This window comes from Phoenix dactylifera, chromosome 17 (assembly GCF_009389715.1).
Source record: "Phoenix dactylifera cultivar Barhee BC4 chromosome 17, palm_55x_up_171113_PBpolish2nd_filt_p, whole genome shotgun sequence".
Classification (NCBI taxonomy): Eukaryota; Viridiplantae; Streptophyta; class Magnoliopsida; order Arecales; family Arecaceae; genus Phoenix; species Phoenix dactylifera.
In genome coordinates this window covers 1,584,689-1,605,335 of record NC_052408.1, presented here as the reverse complement: position 1 = coordinate 1,605,335, position 20,647 = coordinate 1,584,689, and the positions used below count along the sequence as shown (strand labels likewise).

At 40.9% G+C, this 20,647-nt stretch overlaps 1 protein-coding gene across 1 annotated transcript; it reads left to right on the top strand.

The window, feature by feature from the left end:
* Positions 1–9,294: 9,294 nt before the first annotated feature.
* On the top strand, positions 9,295–19,649 carry LOC103698154 (protein TOPLESS-RELATED PROTEIN 2). Its single transcript, XM_039114700.1, has 25 exons — positions 9,295–10,206; positions 10,299–10,478; positions 10,553–10,666; positions 10,755–10,913; positions 11,296–11,476; positions 11,557–11,683; positions 11,763–11,869; positions 11,988–12,126; positions 12,226–12,335; positions 12,453–12,522; positions 12,662–12,735; positions 12,806–12,901; positions 12,985–13,080; positions 13,305–13,432; positions 13,719–13,953; positions 14,045–14,212; positions 14,621–14,728; positions 14,969–15,118; positions 15,674–15,784; positions 15,862–16,041; positions 16,165–16,293; positions 17,025–17,120; positions 17,431–17,616; positions 18,162–18,334; positions 18,967–19,649. Exons 1-25 carry the CDS (start codon positions 10,127–10,129, stop codon positions 19,178–19,180), a joined length of 3,411 nt encoding a protein of 1,136 aa, XP_038970628.1. The 5' UTR covers positions 9,295–10,126; the 3' UTR covers positions 19,181–19,649.
* Positions 19,650–20,647: the final 998 nt, after the last annotated feature.

Here is a 20,647-nt window from a genome sequence, read left to right as displayed (position 1 = left end):
TCCTCCCAATGGATATATAAAAAGAATAAACGAAGCATCTCTTGATTAAGGGAACCAAATGGTCAAAGTTTCAAAATACAACTACCTCCAACAATAAGAAGCGTAAAATGTTTCTTTGAAAATAAAGCTCTAGACCCTGCTTGAACCCTAAATCAACATCTTGCTACTGTAAAATCGCCATTTTATCCCCTGCAAAATATGAGTTGGAATCCTGGAAGAGGGGTATAACCATCATCAAAACCCTAGAGCTATGGTGGCCTTCATTTTCTTGATGCGGGAGAGGAAAGAGGAAGAAGGAAACCCAAAATAAGGATGGCAACGAGTCAGGTATGGATAAGTAGGCATAATGGCCGTCTCATATTTGCTTCAAATTGGGCGGGACAAAATAGAACTGGTAGAGTTAGACAAGATGGGTTGAACGGCTTGGATCAAGTATAAGTTATAAAAATCAACTTTTATTTTTTTACATACAAATTATTTTTTTTTGCTTTATCAAAAAGATTTGTGTAGAGTTATATATATTTAGTTCGGATTCGGGACAAATTTTATCATTATCCGTATTAGCTCTGAATCCATGGTTAATCAGGTAAGAAGGATAGTTTTCGTAATTGTCTTAATATTAAGGGATATTTTGATCTTTTGGATACCTAAAGGCGGGGTGGTTCTATATACACCCCCCCTATTGCTCAGGACACCCCCCAAAAATTAAAAAAAAATTAAATACTCTCTACACCCCCCCATTTGCTAAGGACACCCCTAAAAAATTAAAAATTCCTAAATTACCCCCCACCCTCCCCACCCCCTCACCTAAATTGCTCTCTACACCCCCCAAACCCCCCCACCCCGCTCTTCCCCTCCAAAACACCTCGCCAACGCCCAAAACCCCCCCGTTCCCCCTTCTCCCTCTCGTCGCCGGCATTCTCCCGATCTCCGACCACCTCGCCGGCTTCTCCCGGAACCACCTCGCCGGCTTCTCCCGAAATTTTTTTTTTTCACGGTTCGTGCTCCGTTCGGCACTGGATCGCCGAACAAAAGGCTTCTGTTCGGCTGAACAGTGCCGGACAGAAGCCTTCTGTTCGGCACTGTGCAGCCGAACAGATCTGTTCGGTTGAGGGTTGCCGAACAGAAGGCTTCTGTTCGGCACTGTTCAGCCGAACAGAAGCCTTTTGTTCGGCGATCCAGTGCCGAACGGAGCACGAACCGTAAAAAAAAAAAAAATTTCGAAACAAGGTGGAACACGTACCTTTGCGGCCGATTCTTCGTCCCAAATCACTAGTTGCTTGTCCATGCTTCGAATGGGGCTTAAATCTCCTTCAAAGATCGCCTAAACGATGTAAATGGATCGAGGGGTTTAAGGGGGGTTTGAGGGGTGTTTTTTTTTTTTCTTTTCAAAACGAAACGGAGGAGGAGGAAGGAGGGGTGTATGAGAAAATTTCAAGGGCAATATGGTAATTACGCTAAAGGTTAGTTTGGGTATTTTTTTTTTTGGTTTTTGGGGGGTGTCCTTAGCAATTAGGGGGGGGGGGGGGTATATAGAACCACCCCTAAAGGCGTGAGAGGCTGATAGATTTCTGGATAGCATTGCACAAAAATAAAATTTTTTAAAAAAAGATGAGGGTTTCATTGCAAATTTTGAAAGCATAGAGGCGCCATGTCAAAAATCATGCAACTTGGTGGTGTCCAATCACGTTTTCCGTATATGACATGACTCTGCATATGCAGTCACTCGTAACTCTGCGATGGAAACTATATTTCATAAATAAAAATATTATTTCAAAAGGTAATGTAGTTGCCTTACTGCATTCCTCCTGCATTAAAGTCTGTGTCATTTTTTTTTTGTATCAAAGATTAAGTGTAAGGTGGAAAAATGTGAGAGGCTCGGTGGAAAATTTTAGGATGCCCTTCCATGCATGAAAAGCCGCAGAAAAGTCCAGACCTGGCAGGACTGCTAAAAATTTAAAAGTCGAGACAGAGACAAAACTACGGTCGCCATCAACCCACGATTCCAGATACAAATTGCCCGTGAGAGATAAAAGAAAAAGTTAAAACAAAATAATATTACTCAACACTTTTCAAACTCTTACGTTCCAAGTCCAACAACCCTCTCATTAGAAAAAAATATATCGTTTCATCTCAAAATATCGCGTTACGATACGAACCCGAGAAGAAAACGTCACATCATACTCCTTTCCATCAGCATTCAGCAGTCGCTTTCTTTCCTTCCTTATCTCATCTAACTTTTTCTTTACTTGCTCGTTGACGCATACCAACCGCGGCCTTTTCTTTCTCGGACCGCCGATTTATCGTTTCGTGTCGTCGAATCGGTGCGATATATCACGATATATCGGATCCGTCTGGCGGTGGCCGCGCCTAAAGGTCCATTTTAACGGTTCTCCGACGCGGAAACCGAGACTACTTTATTTGTGCCTTCCAAACATTGGAGCCCCTTCTTGGAGGTAATAACGAGAAATGACACTGGCCTCCTTTTTTTTTTTTATTTATGTTTTTTGTTTTTTTGCTAGGAACGCGGGCTTGCTCCACCTGCGTAGCAGCTTCTACTAGACCCTCCTTCTACAAAAAAATATTCGATGCGGATCGCAAGTTTTCACTTGCTCTCTCTAACTCGTGAAAATTTCATTGGGCCATCCACATGCGAGTACGTCACCTCAGCGCCACCTCAGTACCGATGTAAGGAAATCATATACACACAGAGCTATCCGGACATGGAGCATACGGAGCTCTAATTTAATCGACGTCTGCGCATTTTGAATTCGAACAACTTGGATGGAGTCTAAGCTTCCTTACCATCAGGCTACCATCTTGGTGGCAGCACTGGCTTCCCTTGCGGAAAAAAACAAAGGGGCAGGGTGCCGGTCAGCAGCGCTTCTATTTTAGTTCCGAAAAATAAAAGTAATCTTTTATAATTAATTATTTTAAAAATATAAAAGTGATGATTACGGTATATATGGCCAGGTGGAGATAATAAAAATTATAGCAATCGTGGTGATAATGATAGCAATATGGCAGATTGTAACTTTGATAATGATAGCTTAATGGTGATAATGCTAGAGACGGTGCATGGTGAGGATGGGAAAGATTATTTTTTATATTATAGAAAAATAAAGACGCACAATTTAGGACTCCACTAGGAGGCTTTTTTTCGTTGTTATAGAAAGATTGGCCAGCATGATAGGACCCACAAGTAATCTATGAGGCGGATCCATCGACAAACGACTAGTCATAGTCTCCTTTTTGGTTGAAAATTATATTTTATGTTTGCTTTGGCAAATGATTTATTATAAAAAAATTAAGTTGATTGACCTGGGGCATGGAATGCTATACATATATATATATATATATATTAGAATGCTAAATTCTTGTAAAAATAATGAGGAAGTTCTCATCTCTGTGCTTTCTTTGACCATAGCCCGGGGACCCTTGTCACGTCCTACTTTTTATTTTCTATGGCATGCTGCTCCGTAGCAGCAACGGAGCAACGCGCACGCTGTCCAACGTTGAACGCACTTCGGATTAAAGCAGGCTGTACAAGTCGTGTCATGGCTTAGCCTGCGACCAAATAGAGTTGATCATAGATCGTAACTTTGAGCCTAACCTATATCTATTTTTAATCCAACTTTAGATCGAATCTATTTAAAATTTAATATTTTTTTATCCAAATTCGACTCATGATCAGTTTAGCCACGCCATATATATTATAGTCTAATTTATTTTTCATTCATATCTTGTTTAAAATTAGTTGAAGCAGATATTAATGTTGGATTTTGTTCTTGCTTTGCTGATGATTTACATGATGTTCAACACGCTTTATTTAGTAAGCCAGCGAAGAATGACACTCTTGAAAAAGAACTTTTTTTGGAAATTTTAAATTTCAGAAAAGATTTTAATTTTAAAAGGATTTTTATCCTCTTCTTTTTAGTTGTTTTAAAGTTTTAAAACATTTTCCCTTTTTAGTTCTATATTCGACATGTAGAAGCAAGTTCTCTTGCTTTTATAGAAAATCCCATCCTTTGAAGTTCAAGCCGATTTTAAGAGGAGTGGGCTGGTGATCGTATATGTGCGCTTGACTGAGGACCAAAACAAATAGGTTGTTTCGGTCAGCACTCAGTCTCAATAACACAAAAGATGAAAGAAGATCAAAAAGAGGTATAAGGATATATAGTATAGGCCAAAGTATGGAATTATACCTTATACCTATCTATCTATCACTATTTTAACTTGTTATCCTTTCCGTCAACCAATAAGTTTCTTAGCACATTCGGATGCTATAAAAAGTGAAAACAAATTTTGTGGTATATCTTGTGGAACAAAATAGGCAAACACATTCTAAGGTCTATAATTGAGCAACAATTTGCTATTTTAGGAGGAAAATGGTGCATTAGTGCTTGAATTGAATGAATTTGTTGGGAATTTGATGATGATGGATATGAGATCTATTCTTAATATTGCAATATCAAAAACATAGTGGCAACGTTGATGGCTTAGGAGGTACATTTCCTATAGGATTTGTATTGCCGATTTGAAATGAAATTCTAAACATTAGTACTTAGCTAGGGTTACCTTTTTCTTTCAAGCAAGAATATCATGTCCGTTAAACCCGTATTTGCAAGGTGTGAGAACTGGCCTAGATTGGGTCGTATTGGACTGAAGTCGACGGCCCCAACCGACTTCGACTTATAATTCAAATTAAGAAGAAGGGACCGAAACAGAGGATACAATTGCGATCCTCTGCTTCCCCGCCCCCCTTCTTTTGTTGAGCAAATAAGCCACAAAAATTGTGGCTATTATGGAATCCGTGGGGCCATTTGAACAGTTGCTGGCCGTTGGGTCATGCTCAACTGCCACCAGGATCACAAGCGGGTGCGACAAACATTGAGCTTCTCCCCCCATCTGAAATTCTTTAAATCCCTCTCATCTTCTGCGATTGATCCACCGATAAGCCTCTCTTCCTTTCTTCCTTACCTCCGGCAGCCATCGTGTCGCCGAATCCGAGCCCTGTCACACCAAAATCCTCTTCATTTCTCTCTAGTTCCTTGACGGCTCTAATTTTCTTCTTCTTCCTGTTTCGAGCGTCGTCACCACAAACTCGTCAGACCAAGATCCACCACCTCCGCCACACACCGATGAACTTTCCTTCCCTCTTTCTTCTCTATTCTTCCTTATGTTGAGGCATCTCCCCTGTTTTGGGCCAAATCGAGAATGTTCCTTGGCTTCTCCTTTCTCGTCGGCCATTGCAGCCACTGCCGGCCTCCGCTATTGTCGTCGACTGGCCATCAACCCCTCAATTACTACCGTTGCGTGTCCAACCTACTTTAATAGAAAGGATCAAGGTTGCACAAGTAGATGACCCTTAGTTACAAAAGATTAAAAGTGATGTTGAATCAGGTTTTGATACCAAGCCATCAGTGATTAGAATAGTGATATTTGGCATTTTGTGCATCTTATATCTGATCCATGCTACAGGTTTTAGATCCTGAATCATGATTGCTTGAGACTTGGTGGAGTGTACTAGATTTTTTAAAGATATTTGTAATTATTAGAGTTCCAGTTTAGACTAGTTTTGTTAGAACATTTTATTTAATTTGAACTAGTTAGCATATTTTGACTTACGCTACTTTGGAATAATTGATTATGATAATGATTTGTTTTAGATCATAATTAAATAAATTTTAAAGAATCGAAAAACTATTATTGCTTTAAAATTATGATATGATCTGTAGTATTGTATGCTTGTATATTTCGTCATGCAGGTATGCGGTATCTGTTATACTCTAGGTTCGGAGTGTGACATAGGGCTTATAACACCCTGCACAACATGTAATTATTTGGTAAATTAGAAAATCATTTCAAGGTGCTATTTAGTTGGTTACGCTTTTGCCGTGCATCCTTCATCAAAAAGCGATGCAGAATATGTCACCAAGAAACATACACATCTGTTGCACTAATAATTGGTGAAAATTTTCCATACATGCAACAATAGTCCATCAGTTGCACTGCAATATTCAAGTGCGGTAAGTTTATGTACAAGAGCAGTACCATCTCTCTCTCTCTCTCAAAAAAAAAAAAGAAGAGAAAAAAAGCATGGCTTGCAGCAATTTTAATTGGCAATTACTTGATAAGTATGATGTAGCATTTGAAAAATGCTTATGGTAGTTGGTTGGCGGACGGAGCACACGGAAGAGTAGGCTTTGTAATTAGAAATCACCTGAGGGGATTGATTGCAGCTAGGGGCGATGCACCACTGACCGGGCCGTCATTGAGGTCGAGTTACAGACTGCCTGGAAGAGCTTGTCCTATGCGCGGAGGGTCCTTGGAGTTGACAGAATACTCTTAGGGCTCGTTTGGTTCGCGGAAAAAGAATGGGAAAAAGTGTAATCAACGGGAAAGTAATGGGATGCCTCTTATTTGATTGGAGTTTTCAAAGAAGAGAGACGGAAAAGTTATATTCCCATGGGAATATGATTCCCACATTCAATGGAAAAGTCTTTTTCATGAGAAACATGCAAAAGTTACTTTTTCATAAAGCATGAATCACTTTATTTTTATTTTTTTTTCCAAAAAGGCCCTTCAGCATTAAAGAGGCATTAAAGACCTAATTTTTATTAAGGGTATAATAGGAATTATACATAACTTTTCTAGGTAAGTGGATGGTCAACCAAACATAAGCACTTTGTAAATCTATCACTTTCTCATGATCAACCAAATATACCAAAAGTACTTTCCTAGGCATCCTATTTTTAGGAATCTGATTTTTAGAAATCATATACTTAGGAGGAAAAATGCTTCCTGCAAACCAAACGAGCTGTTAGAGGGGGACTCCATCATGATAGACTGGATATGGAGAGCAATCCGGTTGGAGGCGGGCTTCCGTTGCTTCGCGAGATTCGCGGTCTGGCTAGTGAGACAGGTTTTTTCCAAGCAGCACATGTTTATCGAGGGGCGGACAATACGGCAGACTGGTCCCCTTTTTTGTGGCTCAGCATTCGGATGGTGTAATTTGGACTGGGGTCATTGGAGATGTATCCAACCCTCTATATCATTTTGTTTTTTTTTTTTTATTTGGCAGGCTGAACGCCGCTTTTAATAATAAAAAAATAATAATAATATGCTTACTGAGTGATGGCTCTCTTTACACGCACCATACATCACACGTCCATAAGCCATGCATGTAGACAGCGTGGAAACTGAGCTACCGAAAGAAAAAACAAAGAAAAAGCTTCCACTGAGAGTCACGTAGAATTCATATCAATGGCGGTCAAACTCGTGGTTCTCACCACGTACCACCTTTACCACCATACCACCCTGCTCACGCACCAAACTTGCATGTTGGCTACCCAACATCAAATCCTCTACCTTCGTAAATTCTTTTCGCCAATTACACGAAACACGAGGACATCGGGACCGTCCAACCACTCCGAAAGCCATCGTTTTGTCCTACATGGCCGATATTGGAATGGGAATTTACCGTATCGCGCGATTTATCGCCTGAAATCCCGAGATCTGCGTCCTGCTTCGATTCACGTGAGGATTATTTTATTCCACTTTCTTTTAATGATGGGACCGCAGGGGCTTTTTCGTCCGCCGGGACGAAGTCGTGATTCGATTCGCTGTCCCGCCGTACCCGGCCCTCTTTTCCAAAATTACCTCTCTGTCCCAATCCCAGTCCCGTCGTACTTTCCTGGCTCCATGCTCCTTAATTAATGACTAATTAACTGAATAAGATCGATTTGTGGCCCTAATTTAATTAATGACCGTCGTCCTAATTCCGAACGTGTCCATCAACTTTGCCACGTGTCGGAGTTGCACGTGGCAAGTCGGGGACCGTCGAAAAATATTCTAATAAAAGACCATCGCATCGGTGAGCGGTCCATCAGACCCATCCACGGCGATAGCGACCACCGATTTGGATGGTGATGGGTCCAGAAGGACCAGAACCGAGCGAACCTCGCTTTCAGAGAGAAAGAGAGTAAGAAATAGGGGAACTATGGTCATGCTACTAGCTGTATCGGGACAAACAGCAAACAGCTCTTCTTCCGTGTCCATTCCCCCAGGGCGTCCTTCTCCAGCTGGACTGGATGGTACACGCGGGACCCACGGGACCCCGAACGGACGCGTCGCCAGATTAGGTGTACCAGCGCCCACCCCCTCTTTCTCTCTCTTTCCCTTTTACGCTATACGGACGGCCCTGATTTAACTCCACGGTATACATTCTTAGGTGGACCATATTGCCCCTTCGATGCAGCGCAAGAGTCCAGTTAATTCCGGGGGATTTGTAGTTTTGAATCCGGACCCTCCGACGCACATGCTCGCGTTCGAAATGGGAGAGGACACGACCGCAATTATATAGAAGAAGGCGTCTCTTTTTCGTGAAAGGACAAAAGGCCAGAAAAAAGCGAACTGACAGCGAGGGGGACGGAATCCGGGACTCACGTGATTAGATTGGTTGGTACGATACGTGTCCAAATCAGAATGGCTGGAGGACGGAAGTTTCCCGTTCTGGGACCTGCCACGCGTTTCGTTCCAGCCGTACGCTATTATTCCCGGCCTTATACAAAATTAGAAAGAGGACAACCGATTCTTAGAGAAGAACGCGGGCTTATCAATGTAACCGTTGATAAGCCAACGAGCTTATCGATCTGACATGTGACAGCCACAGCGCACTAACTCCATATAGCGACAGCCCCATCGGTGGCAAATATTATAGTAAGGGCGATAAAATTACCCCCGTCTTAGTTTTTGAACAACATCCAGTGGCCGTCCTAAAAATCTAAGGGCAAGGAGAGACGTGCATGTTATGAAATCGCTGTCGTTCCTAAAAATCGAGCTGCCGTTTGGCGCACATGGAAGGAGGGAGTAAACGGGTACGAGGAAGGATGACGTGGCGAGCGGAGACGAAGTGAAATGAAAAGACGGAAATGCCCTGGGGAGCCCTCGGGAGCCGCGGATACCTTTACCTTTCGGGTGAAATGACTATTTGCCCTGGAGGGCCTCCTCGAAACCGACAAGGACTTTCTCTTCCCGGATTGCCCCTCGCGACGTGACGAGCGGTTCCTCAATTTTTACCGCAATGCCCCTACCTGGCCGTACAGGAAGCCGGATAGCGACGCCACGAGGGGCTGGCAGGATGGTAATTTGGGGCAAAACTAGGTGCTGTGATGGGATCCCGGTCGCGACCTAATTGCCAGGGTTTCCGCACTATAAAATGGGGAAAGGAAAGATGGAGCGAGCCGATCGAGGCGAGTCGGGGCTATAAAAGGCGAGAGAGAGAGGGCAGTGGAGAGAAGAAGCGAGCACGGCGGCTGGTGAGCGAGAGAGAGAGAGAGAGAGGGAGAATCGGAGGCGAGAAGAGAACAGAGGGTTTCTCTTTCCTCGAAACCCTAGAAGTCGATCGAGGGATCCATCTCTGAGTTTATCTGCTTCTTGTGTGGAAATATTCGCTTTTTCTCGGTTTCTCAAGGGATCGGGTTCCAGATCGAGGGTTTGTCTGGGGGGATTTGGAGACACGACGTTTCTCCGGCACCAGATCGGCCGTATATCGCTGGGACGAGCTCTCTGTCGGTTTTAATAGCTTTCTTGTAAGGGTTTTCTCCTTCCTTTTTGCGTTTTCTCGGTGGATTTTTGGTTTCCGGTGGTGGATGGAGGAATTTTTAGGGGTTTCGATTATGTGTTTAAAGCTGGGTGGAGAACGTGGGGAAGGTTTGTTGAGGGTACCTATTCTCTGAGTTAGGGGGTTTCCAGGTTTCGGCTGAGATCTTTGCAGTTTATGAGGTGTTGGGGAGGATTTCGGGAGAAAAATATGATTTTTTTTTAATGTTCGTTGAAGTGTTCTACTTATTATTTACTGTGTGCGACTGTAACTTTTGTCTTTGAGAACTGGGAGCTCGGTTTTCCTGGTTAAAGCTTTATAACATGGTGGTGTAGGTGAAGAAGAAGTTTTCTGAAGATTTTGGTACGATAGAGAAAGTTAAAAAAAAAAAACACTTCCTTTGGAAGTGATTAGGAAGGGCTTCTGTGGTTTGGAGGACTGCTGGTGTTTTGTCTTGTCTTTTTTCTCTTTAGATTTAGATACCAGATCTTTGCGCTGGAGCGTTTAGGGATTCCGGGAACCATGTCGTCGTTGAGCAGGGAACTAGTTTTCCTGATTCTGCAGTTCTTGGACGAGGAGAAGTTCAAAGAAACTGTTCATAAGTAAGTCGCCTTCTTTTTCTTCGGTTGTTTCATCTAAAGCTCATACATTTACCGTTCTGCTCTCTTACACAACTGGTCTTCTTGGATCCTAGGTTGGAGCAAGAGTCGGGCTTTTACTTCAATATGAAATACTTTGAGGATCAAGTCCAGGCAGGGGAATGGGATGAAGTTGAACGGTATCTTGGTGGATTCACAAAGGTCGAGGACAATCGCTACTCCATGAAGATCTTCTTCGAGATTAGGAAGCAGAAGTACCTTGAAGCACTTGATAGGTGGGATTTTGGTTTCTGTGAAGCTTCCTAAGTATGTCCGGGTTCCTTGAATTGGTTGTTCTGTTTCCTTTCAGGCATGACAGGGCGAAAGCTGTCGAGATACTTGTGAAGGACCTCAAGGTTTTTGCTTCTTTCAATGAAGAACTTTTCAAGGAGATCACTCAATTGCTCACCTTGGAGAATTTCCGGTATCCCTTCTGGGCTGTTTTCTTCTTCCCAGATATGTTTTTTATTTCTTTTCATAATGTGGTATTTACTATATTTTCGCGTATGCAGGCAGAATGAGCAGCTTTCTAAGTATGGAGATACAAAATCTGCCCGAAACATAATGCTCATGGAGCTTAAGAAGCTGATTGAAGCAAATCCTTTATTTCGTGATAAGCTTACTTTCCCACCCTTTAAAGCTTCTAGGCTGCGTACACTGATCAACCAGAGGTATAATTTTGTTTTATTTAGCACCATTATTCCTTTCCATATGTTCGCTGTAACTAGTTTTGGTATTGCCTGGTGATAAGTAGATTAAATAACCAACCATTACCACATTTAGTGGAATTAGAGAATAGAATAAATGCTTTCAGCGGGGTCATGCTAGGACCTTCTTTCCTTAAAAGCACATGTGCATTAACCTGTGTGCATTGAGTTAACTTCTTACCATAAGACATACATCAAGACATACGAGCATTTTAGTAGATTAATATCTAAATCTGGGAGCATGATAGAAATGTGGGATAACTAATCATTTATCCCTGTTTCATGTAAATAAGTTTTCTTGTTTAGCCCTGTTGCACATCTGACTCATTTATGCTCTTGTTTTCAGTCTGAACTGGCAGCATCAACTTTGTAAGAATCCACGCCCCAACCCTGATATCAAGACACTTTTTGCTGATCACTCATGTGCTGCTCCTACCAATGGAGCCCGTGCTCCTCCCCCTAACAATGGCCCCCTTGTAGGGCCAATTCCTAAGTCTGGGGCATTTCCTCCAATTGGTGCTCATAGTGTAAGTGGACTGCATTACCAGTTTTCTGAACCTTTCTTATCATTCCAGGTCATTGATTAATGTCATAGCACTTGGTGCAGCCATTCCAACCAGTTGTTTCTCCATCTGCAAGCGCCATTGCAGGGTGGATGACGAACGCTAACCAATCTTTACCACATGCTGCTGTGGCGCAAGGACCCCCAGGGTTGGTGCAGCCTTCGGGTACAGGTGAGCCTCTTTTAGTTGTCCCTGTTCATCATTGACTTGATTGATTATGGCTTAACTGAGGCTATGATATGCTTTGCAGCTGCATTTTTGAAGCACCCAAGGACTCCCACAAGTACTCCTGGTATGGATTATCAAACTGCAGACTCTGAACACTTCAAGAGAATGCGTACTGGCCCATCAGATGAGGCACGGAATAAAATATCATTCCTTGGAATTTTCCTAACATGTTCTTGGTTATAGCCTGGCCTTCTTTAAATTTGGACTTATTTAGTTTCTTATGCCATAATAACAAAATGATTTTTAGGTCTCATTCGCTGGTGCATCTCATCCACCTAATATTTATTCTCAAGATGATCTTCCCAGAACTGTGGTGCGGACCCTTAATCAGGGTTCGAATGTCATGAGCTTGGATTTCCATCCAGTTCAACAAACATTTCTTTTAGGTACATGTCTGCATGATGCACCTGTATAGTATCACAAATTTACTGTTAACGATTTTCCTTCATTTGATTCATTTGTATGGTATCTGGTTTTTATCATAGTTGGAACCAATGTTGGTGACATTGGGATATGGGAAGTTGGATCTCGAGAAAGGATCGCGCATAAGACATTTAAGGTTTGGGATGTCTCATCTTGTTCTTTGCCATTACAGGTGCTCTCTCAAACTTAGAACGAATTGCAGTTGCTTTATCAAATGATATGTGTCCAATTGTGCTTTCAGACTACACTTTTCCTGCCCATCTTACATTAAACCCAATTCAATTTCCAGGCAGCATTAATGAAAGATGCTACAATATCTGTCAATCGGTGCTTGTGGAGTCCTGATGGAGCTATTCTTGGTACAGTGAAAGCAAATTACTTCTCTATTGGGTGATATTTCTCTTTTATTTATGCCTTTTATGCCTCCAAACTTTGCGAGCTTGTTTTATGCTTGATTTTTCTCTTAGTATTATTCTAATGCTTTGTTATTTTTTGTAGGTGTTGCATTTTCGAAACATATTGTTCAGACATATGCTTTTATTCCAAATGGAGAGCTGAGACAACAATTGGAGGTGAGTCGAAGGGTGCAATTTTGGCAAAGCAGCCACATATCGGCTTCTGACTTGTTGCATATTTGTCTAGATTGATGCTCATTTAGGCGGTGTTAATGACATTGCCTTTTCCCATCCCAACAAGAGTTTGTCGATTATCACGTGCGGTGATGACAAGACAATTAAGGTCAGAATCAGGCAGGGGACTTGCATGGATTTTTGAAAATATCGTGGAAAGAAATTTTCTTACAATGCTTACATGAATCACAGGTGTGGGATGCTGCAACAGGACAGAGGCAATACATGTTTGAAGGGCATGAAGCTCCTGTGTACTCTGTATGCCCTCATTATAAGGAGTCTATCCAGGTTCTTTTTCTTGTCTCTTGGAAGTTCATTTCTGCGTGGTTGATTTTGAATCTCACAATTCTGAATGTTTTTATGTGTTGCTGCATGTTATAGTTGGTTTTATTAATTATTAATTTATCCTTGACAATGGTGTCTCGGAATTAGCTCTTAAGAATTTTCAGTAAGGTTTTATCTTCAATGACAACCTTTTCTTCGATCCTTCTAATTCTAGCTCTTGCATGCAGTTTATCTTCTCCACTGCTGTTGATGGGAAAATCAAAGCATGGCTATATGATTGTTTGGGATCCAGAGTTGACTATGATGCGCCTGGGCATTGGTGCACAGCGATGTCATATAGTGCAGATGGAACAAGGTCAAAAATTGTCTGTTTTACAGATATTTGTTAATACATTGACATTGATTACTATACTCGTCTTGCTAGGAATAGAATGCTATTGTTATTCTACTTAATATTCAACTAATGCACAGAAATCATATTACTACTTCTGCAAGTTGTGGAATCTAAAAGTGTTCTTTTCTCCCATTTGCCTGTGCTTCAATTCTTAATTTGGTTGAGCTAGGATTATGCCTTACTAGTACACCTTGGTCAAATTATGTTGCCGTGGATGAATGACATTTTCATCAACATTTATTTGCAGGCTTTTTTCCTGTGGAACTAGTAAAGATGGTGATTCGCATTTAGTTGAGTGGAATGAGACTGAAGGAGCTATTAAAAGGACATACTCTGGATTTAGAAAGCGTTCATTAGGTGTCGTCCAATTTGACACAACTAGGAACCGATTCCTGGCTGCTGGAGATGAATTTATGATTAAGTTCTGGGACATGGATAGTACCAGCATACTAACCACCACAGATGCTGATGGTGGATTGCCTGTTAGTAGAATTTTCTCTGAGAAAATTTTCTTTTAATTTGTGCCATACTGAAAATGGACAGTTTACAAGTCTCCTTGCTTCTCTGATGCAGGCAAGCCCACGTCTAAGATTCAACAGAGAAGGTTCATTACTTGCAGTTACAACAAGCGACAACGGTATTAAAATCTTAGCCAACACTGATGGGCAGCGCTTGCTAAGGATGCTTGAGAGTAGGGCATTTGAGGGATCTCGAGGGCCTTCCCAACAGATCAATACGAAGGTACTATACTGCCAACTTATTTTCCATAGATGGATATTATGTTTAAAAATGCTTTACAAAGAGCCAACTGTGATGTGAAGCTCGAGGGTCACATTGATCCGGACCTACACAGATACTTGTTGGCTTGTCTGATTTATGGCTGAGAAGTTAGTTAAACTATCATTTAAGAAATAATCATTGAAAAAAAAAGTGAAATTTGTTCATCTCTCTCTCGTCACCCCCCCCCCCCCCCTTTTCTCTCTCTCTCTCTCTCTCTCCCTCCCTCCCTCCCTCCCTCCAATTTTCAATGGGCAAGAAGTACTGGGCTGGGCTCTGGTTTCATTTTCTATCCACTCGGCACCATACAGAATTAGTTTTTAGATATAGTTAAATGTATTAATGCTGTAACAATGTCTCTGCCTTCTGCAGCCTCCACTTGTCAATGCATTGGGTGCTGTTTCTAGTGTTTCTAGCCCATTAGCAGCCACTCCTGAGCGTCCTGATCGAGTTTTACCTGCTGTCTCAATGGGTAGCATGGTGAGCCACTAATGAACTTAATATTCCTATTTCTAACATGCATTTAACTACATAACCACAGCTTTTGGTGTTCTATGATTCGCTCAGGCACGCGCAACCTCCACTGCACATGCACACCTGCACACATAGACACAAAACACGCAATGCGTGTACATACATATGTGTTTATATGCATAGGCATGCATAAACATCTGTGCATGTATAGGAAGCAGTGAGGTAACAATGTCGAACAATTCGCAGGCTCCTATGGAAAACAATCGGATGGTTGATGTTAAGCCAAGGATTTCAGATGATGCTGACAAGATCAAAAGCTGGAAATTAGCTGAAATTGGGGACTCTGCTCATCTTAAAACCTTAAGGTTGCCTGACTCCATGACAACAACTAGCAAGGTATGCTGTCGATTGAACTGACGAATTTATTGCTGCAACCTCTTCGACTTCGACTACCATAATTAAGATATTAAAGAACAAGTTAATCATTTGTATTGCGTAATTTTAACTGCTTTCAATTACTCTCAATTTGTTTAGCATATATTATTAATTGAAACTATGTTATTAATTGGTTTGAATTCTTGTAACTTGAAGAGCAATTCCTTTGAAGGTTGCACTTATATATTAAAACAACTGCGGGGATCCATAGCTATACTACAGAAAGAGGCAATTCCTCCTACTATGCTGTATGAGATAAATAAAAATTCATGAGAATTGATGACAACTATATATATACATGTACACTTTGGTGTATTTTGAGTTTTATTTATTTATTTTTTGGAAGACCTTCTATTAATCATGATGCCTTTACTCATGCAACACTTCTTCTTCTTTTTTTTTTTGCTTAACTTTGAAAAACTCTTGCTGTCTGCCCCCTCGCTTATATAATAACATATTTTTACAAAAATGACTATGCCTTCTTAGAACCCAAGCTAATGTTCCTTTGATCTGCAGATTGTGCGATTGTTATATACGAACTCTGGGCTAGCTGTCTTGGCTCTTGCATCCAATGCCATACATAAGCTGTGGAAATGGCAGCGCACCGAACGAAATCCATCTGGCAAGGTTAGTGTTTTTGTATGTGTTAAAGTGAATCTATTTATTGTACCTCTGTTTCCTAATGGTCATTTTTTTCTCTTCAGTCCACTGCATCTGTTGTCCCTCAGTTGTGGCAACCATCAAATGGAATTCTCATGACCAATGAAACCAATGATAGCAACCCAGAAGAAGCAAATGCATGTATTGCTTTGTCAAAGAATGACTCATATGTTATGTCTGCATCTGGTGGGAAGGTTTCTTTGTTCAATATGATGACGTTCAAGGTACATGGCTTTTTACAATACCATCCTTCTCATTGGATACAGCTTGATTTATTCTTCATCTATAAAAGCTGACTTTCCTGTTTTTAATGGAACTTTACAACTAATCTGTAAAATGCTTAACAGGTTATGACAACTTTCATGCCACCCCCTCCTGCAGCCACCTTCCTGGCATTCCACCCTCAAGACAACAATATTATTGCCATAGGAATGGAAGATTCTACTATTCAAATATACAATGTTCGAGTTGATGAGGTAATCATATGACATTTTGATTTTGTGTATAAGGCTGAAAATCAATCCTAAGCTCTTATTCTGGGAATTATTCATTACTATTGCGATTCTGGACATCATGAGCTTTCAGAAAGAAAGTCGTTTATTATTGGTTACAACAGCATCACATATCCTCTCAGCTCACAATTTTCATGACTTCCCTAAATCCAATTTGACTATTATTTCAAGTTCTTCATTTTCCCCTCTCTATCTTTTAACAACTTGAACTTCAGAAGCTGGGCCTTTCCATGTGCCCATAACATCTTTTTGTTTCTAGGTCAATTTTTAAATCTTTTTATGATTTTGGTTTTCAAGTTATATGGATATGTGTGCCATTCATGTCAGCACAACCGAAAACAAAAAATCCAAAATTTCATGACTTTTCTAAATCCAATTTGGCTATTATTTCAAGCTTTTTATTTTCCCCTTGCCATCTTTTAACAATTTGAACTTCAGAAGCTGGGCCTTTCTACGTGCCTATAAAACCTTTTGTTTCTTGGTTGGTTGATAAATCTTATTATGATTTTGGTTTTCAAGTCACATGGAAATGTTATGCCATTCATGTCAGCACAACAAAAAACAGAAGACCTTCCTAAATGTGCATATTGATATTTAGGACATACGCGCTAATCAGAATATCTAAAATTGTCCTTTTTTATCTGTATTTGTGCTGGCTATCTCAATGTTACACAACATTTATTGCACACCTGCAGGTGAAAACCAAGCTCAAGGGTCACCAGAAGAAGATCACTGGCCTAGCATTTTCCCAGTTACTAAATGTCCTTGTCTCTTCAGGAGCCGATGCACAGGTATACAATGTTTTAGCATTTTGTGGATCAGACTTCGAAAGATGCAAACGTAGCTTATGATCAGACCTTTGGTTTCTGGAAAATCCTGTTATGACATTTTTTGTTGATATCACCAATTCTGCAGTTGTCATTAACTCCTAAAAGCCAGTATAGAAATGATGTCTTATTAGCTAGGCAAATTGGTTTCTTTTTGGACACAGGATTATTAATAGCTTTTCTCTGCATCTTCCTTAGGTGTGTTATGGATATCACTCTATCCTTTGACTGCCCTCAACTTTGAGTGACTTCTATTTATCTGATTGACTTGCAGCTGTGTGTGTGGAGTATAGATGGATGGGAGAAGAAGAAATCAAGATTTATTCAGGCACCAGCTAGTCGTGCATCCCCGTTAGTTGGGGATACCAAAGTTCAGTTTCATAATGATCAGGCACATCTTTTGGTTGTTCATGAAAGCCAACTGGCCATCTACGACAGCAAGCTTGAATGCTTGCGCTCGGTTAGTATTTTTTTATAGATATTGCAGTTTTGTATCAATAAAGGATATCTGCTCTCATATTTGCAAGCTCTTCCTATTTCCAGCTAGCCATTTGTATATTCTGTCATCCACCTTTGATTAGTTGTATTCAAATTGAATCGTATTTTCTGGATTTCATGATTTGGTCTCTAGTGTTTATTACACTAAAACAATGAAAGAAGAATGTTTGAGCCATCTAAGGAGTAGCTCATCATTAATTATGTTTTTTCCATTATTTTTTCCCTTTTCACACTCTGTTTCTTTATTAACTTGCTCACATGGAAGACCAAGAAATATGAGAGGTTTTCTTCACTGGTAAGAAACCTGTAATTCCAGTTACAATAATTAGCCATTGTTTTGTCTACTAATTCATTATGCACTATTCCTTCCACATAAGGCTTAATGGTGGATTCGTTCAAAATCTATAATCTGTATTATGAGTCAGCGTTGCATAATTTCCCACTTTCTGAGATTATGCCTATTTCAGGTTGAATCAGCTTACTTTTTTCCTTTTTCCCTGCAAGCAGTGGTTTCCAAGGGATGCATTACCAGCACCAATTTCAAGTGCGATATACTCTTGTGATAGTTTGTTCGTGTACGCCGGATTCTGTGATGGTGCAGTTGGCGTTTTTGAAGTAGATGGCCTGAGGCTTTGTTGCAGGATTGCACCGTCTGCCTACATATCACCATCCATTACCAGGTATGCCAGTATTCTTAAATGTAAAGACTGAAGCTAAAATTCAATTATCAGTATGCAATAAAAATCCACGAATCATGTGATTGTTGTGTTGAATTACCATACAATCAGATAAAACCATGGTAATATAGGCAGCACATCAAGATATTTAATAATATGTATTTTGAATATGTCACTTTAAGCAAAAATTTGCGAGTCTGTCCAATAAAGATGTCATTTTGCATGCATATCATTTCTTGCTTCTGTTTATGCAACTTCTAATGATGACATGATAAAAACACAAACTTGAAAAATTTCAACCCGAATCCAAACTTGGTCCTAAGTATTCCACTTTATGTGGTCCGATGATGCTTGGATACCCTGCCTTTATTAGCTTTAGTTGGAGATGTGGAAACTGGATAACTCAGGCGGTGCTCTTTTCACAGCATCATTCTAAACTTATTGGTACGCGTATCCAGAGCTATGCAATTCATTAGATATTTCCTTTTTCTTAGTTAAATCTTCACTTGTAAGAAATAAGTGGTATATTTTACCCTGCCAGATATTTTCGTTTTCAATATTGCTTTTTTTTATAAAAAAAAATATTTTTGGTTCTCCAATTTTCGGAAGCTCATTAGTCTAGACGTTTCCGCCAGTGCTGGAACTGTTTATCCTATGGTGATTGCTGCCCACCCATCAGAACCCAACCAGTTTGCACTGGGAATGAGCGATGGTGCAGTTCATGTGGTCGAGCCATCAGACGCTGAGCCAAAATGGGGTGCGCCGCCACCTCAGGACAATGGAGCTCATCCGTCAATCTCCAATTCCGCATTGACTACTAATCAGGCATCTGAAGCTCCTCCTAGGTGACTTGGGAGCAGAACAGCAAGAAGGCTAGGGAATCGAGCAGACTTGCCTGAAAACCAGTAGCTCTCCAGCTTCAGAGGTGATCTCTTTTTGAATCTCAGCCCGATGCCATACCGCCCGAGGGCTGGTATATCTTCCCTTGTAAAGCATCTTATAATCTGTCTACCGTCCTTGAGATATTCTTTTGTTGTTGGGTTGGGAGAGTAGCAGCATGTAAATTATATCATATTATGCATCAGACATGGGGAAAGAAACATGGTTAAGGGCTAAAGATCTGAGTCATCTGACAGACACAGGAAGTATGCACAAGGTCTTCCTTCTCCCATGCCCTTCTTCTGCTGACTGAAACCTTTTCAATTTTTTTTCTTGGGAAAAAAAGGTTCTGTTACGAATGATGTATGCGTGTTTAAAATTTCCTTGTGCAATTGCTGCCGCTGCTGATTTGGCGTGGTCGATAAGTGGCCTGTTTTGAGAGATCTGATTTCTGTCCTCCAGCTTTGCCTGTGGAAGATAGCATAGCACTGTGTGAAAGCACTAGGAAACCAGGGCAGCTTGTGCTTTGTGTAGGAAACAAAGCACTAACTTTTCCTCTCTTGATTGCTCATGTGTGACCGGAATGGCGTTGATGAGGCTTTTTCAGGCGGTCTATAGCTTTTCCTCCATGTATGTTTTCTGACCAAGGCTTGTGTGAGGGAGGATAAGTATTGGCATAATACCCTCAGAAAGCAGAGAGGGAGACAAGTCTTAATGGCTACATACAAGCATAACTTTTCTCTCCTCCGATGGAGATATAAATCAAATGATTCACCCTGTAGCTGTTGCAGGGTGAATAACTTCTTTCTTGGTTGCACTAATACCGACTCTAAACTTGCCAAATTCGGCCCCAGTCCGATCTAATTTAGCCCAAACCCACCTATTCCAAACCAACTTAGCTGATCCGATCCAATCCAACCCAATTCAACAAATCCGATAGGACCTTAGTGAATCCAATCTAACCTTAGCCACGTGATATTGTTTGATGGCACCTGGCTATATTCGATCAAGCCTGCGATGCTTGATCATGTTCAAACTTATCTAATCGTGCCCGATCGCATGTGATCAAACTTTGATCGCCCCTAATTTGACCCTATCCCATTTAATTCTACTTACCTCATCCAAGACCCAATTGACCCAACTTGGAGGCCAAATGCCATTCCCCCAAAACTCTGTCCTAATCCTATCATTTCCTTCTTCCTCTTCCGTTTCCATGAAACCCTAATCCTAGAGCCTCCACTTGCAACTATACAATAATAATAATAAAAAAAAGAGCTCTCAAGGAGCTTCAGGTGCTACACTCCTCTTTCTCTCTCTTGGTTTCTTTCTTCCCCTTTAATTTTCTGTTATTATCTTGTATCATAACCCTAGACTAGATTAAGTCAGGAGCCTAAATATTGTCTCTATGATATAGACTTCAATCTTTTTTCAAAAAAC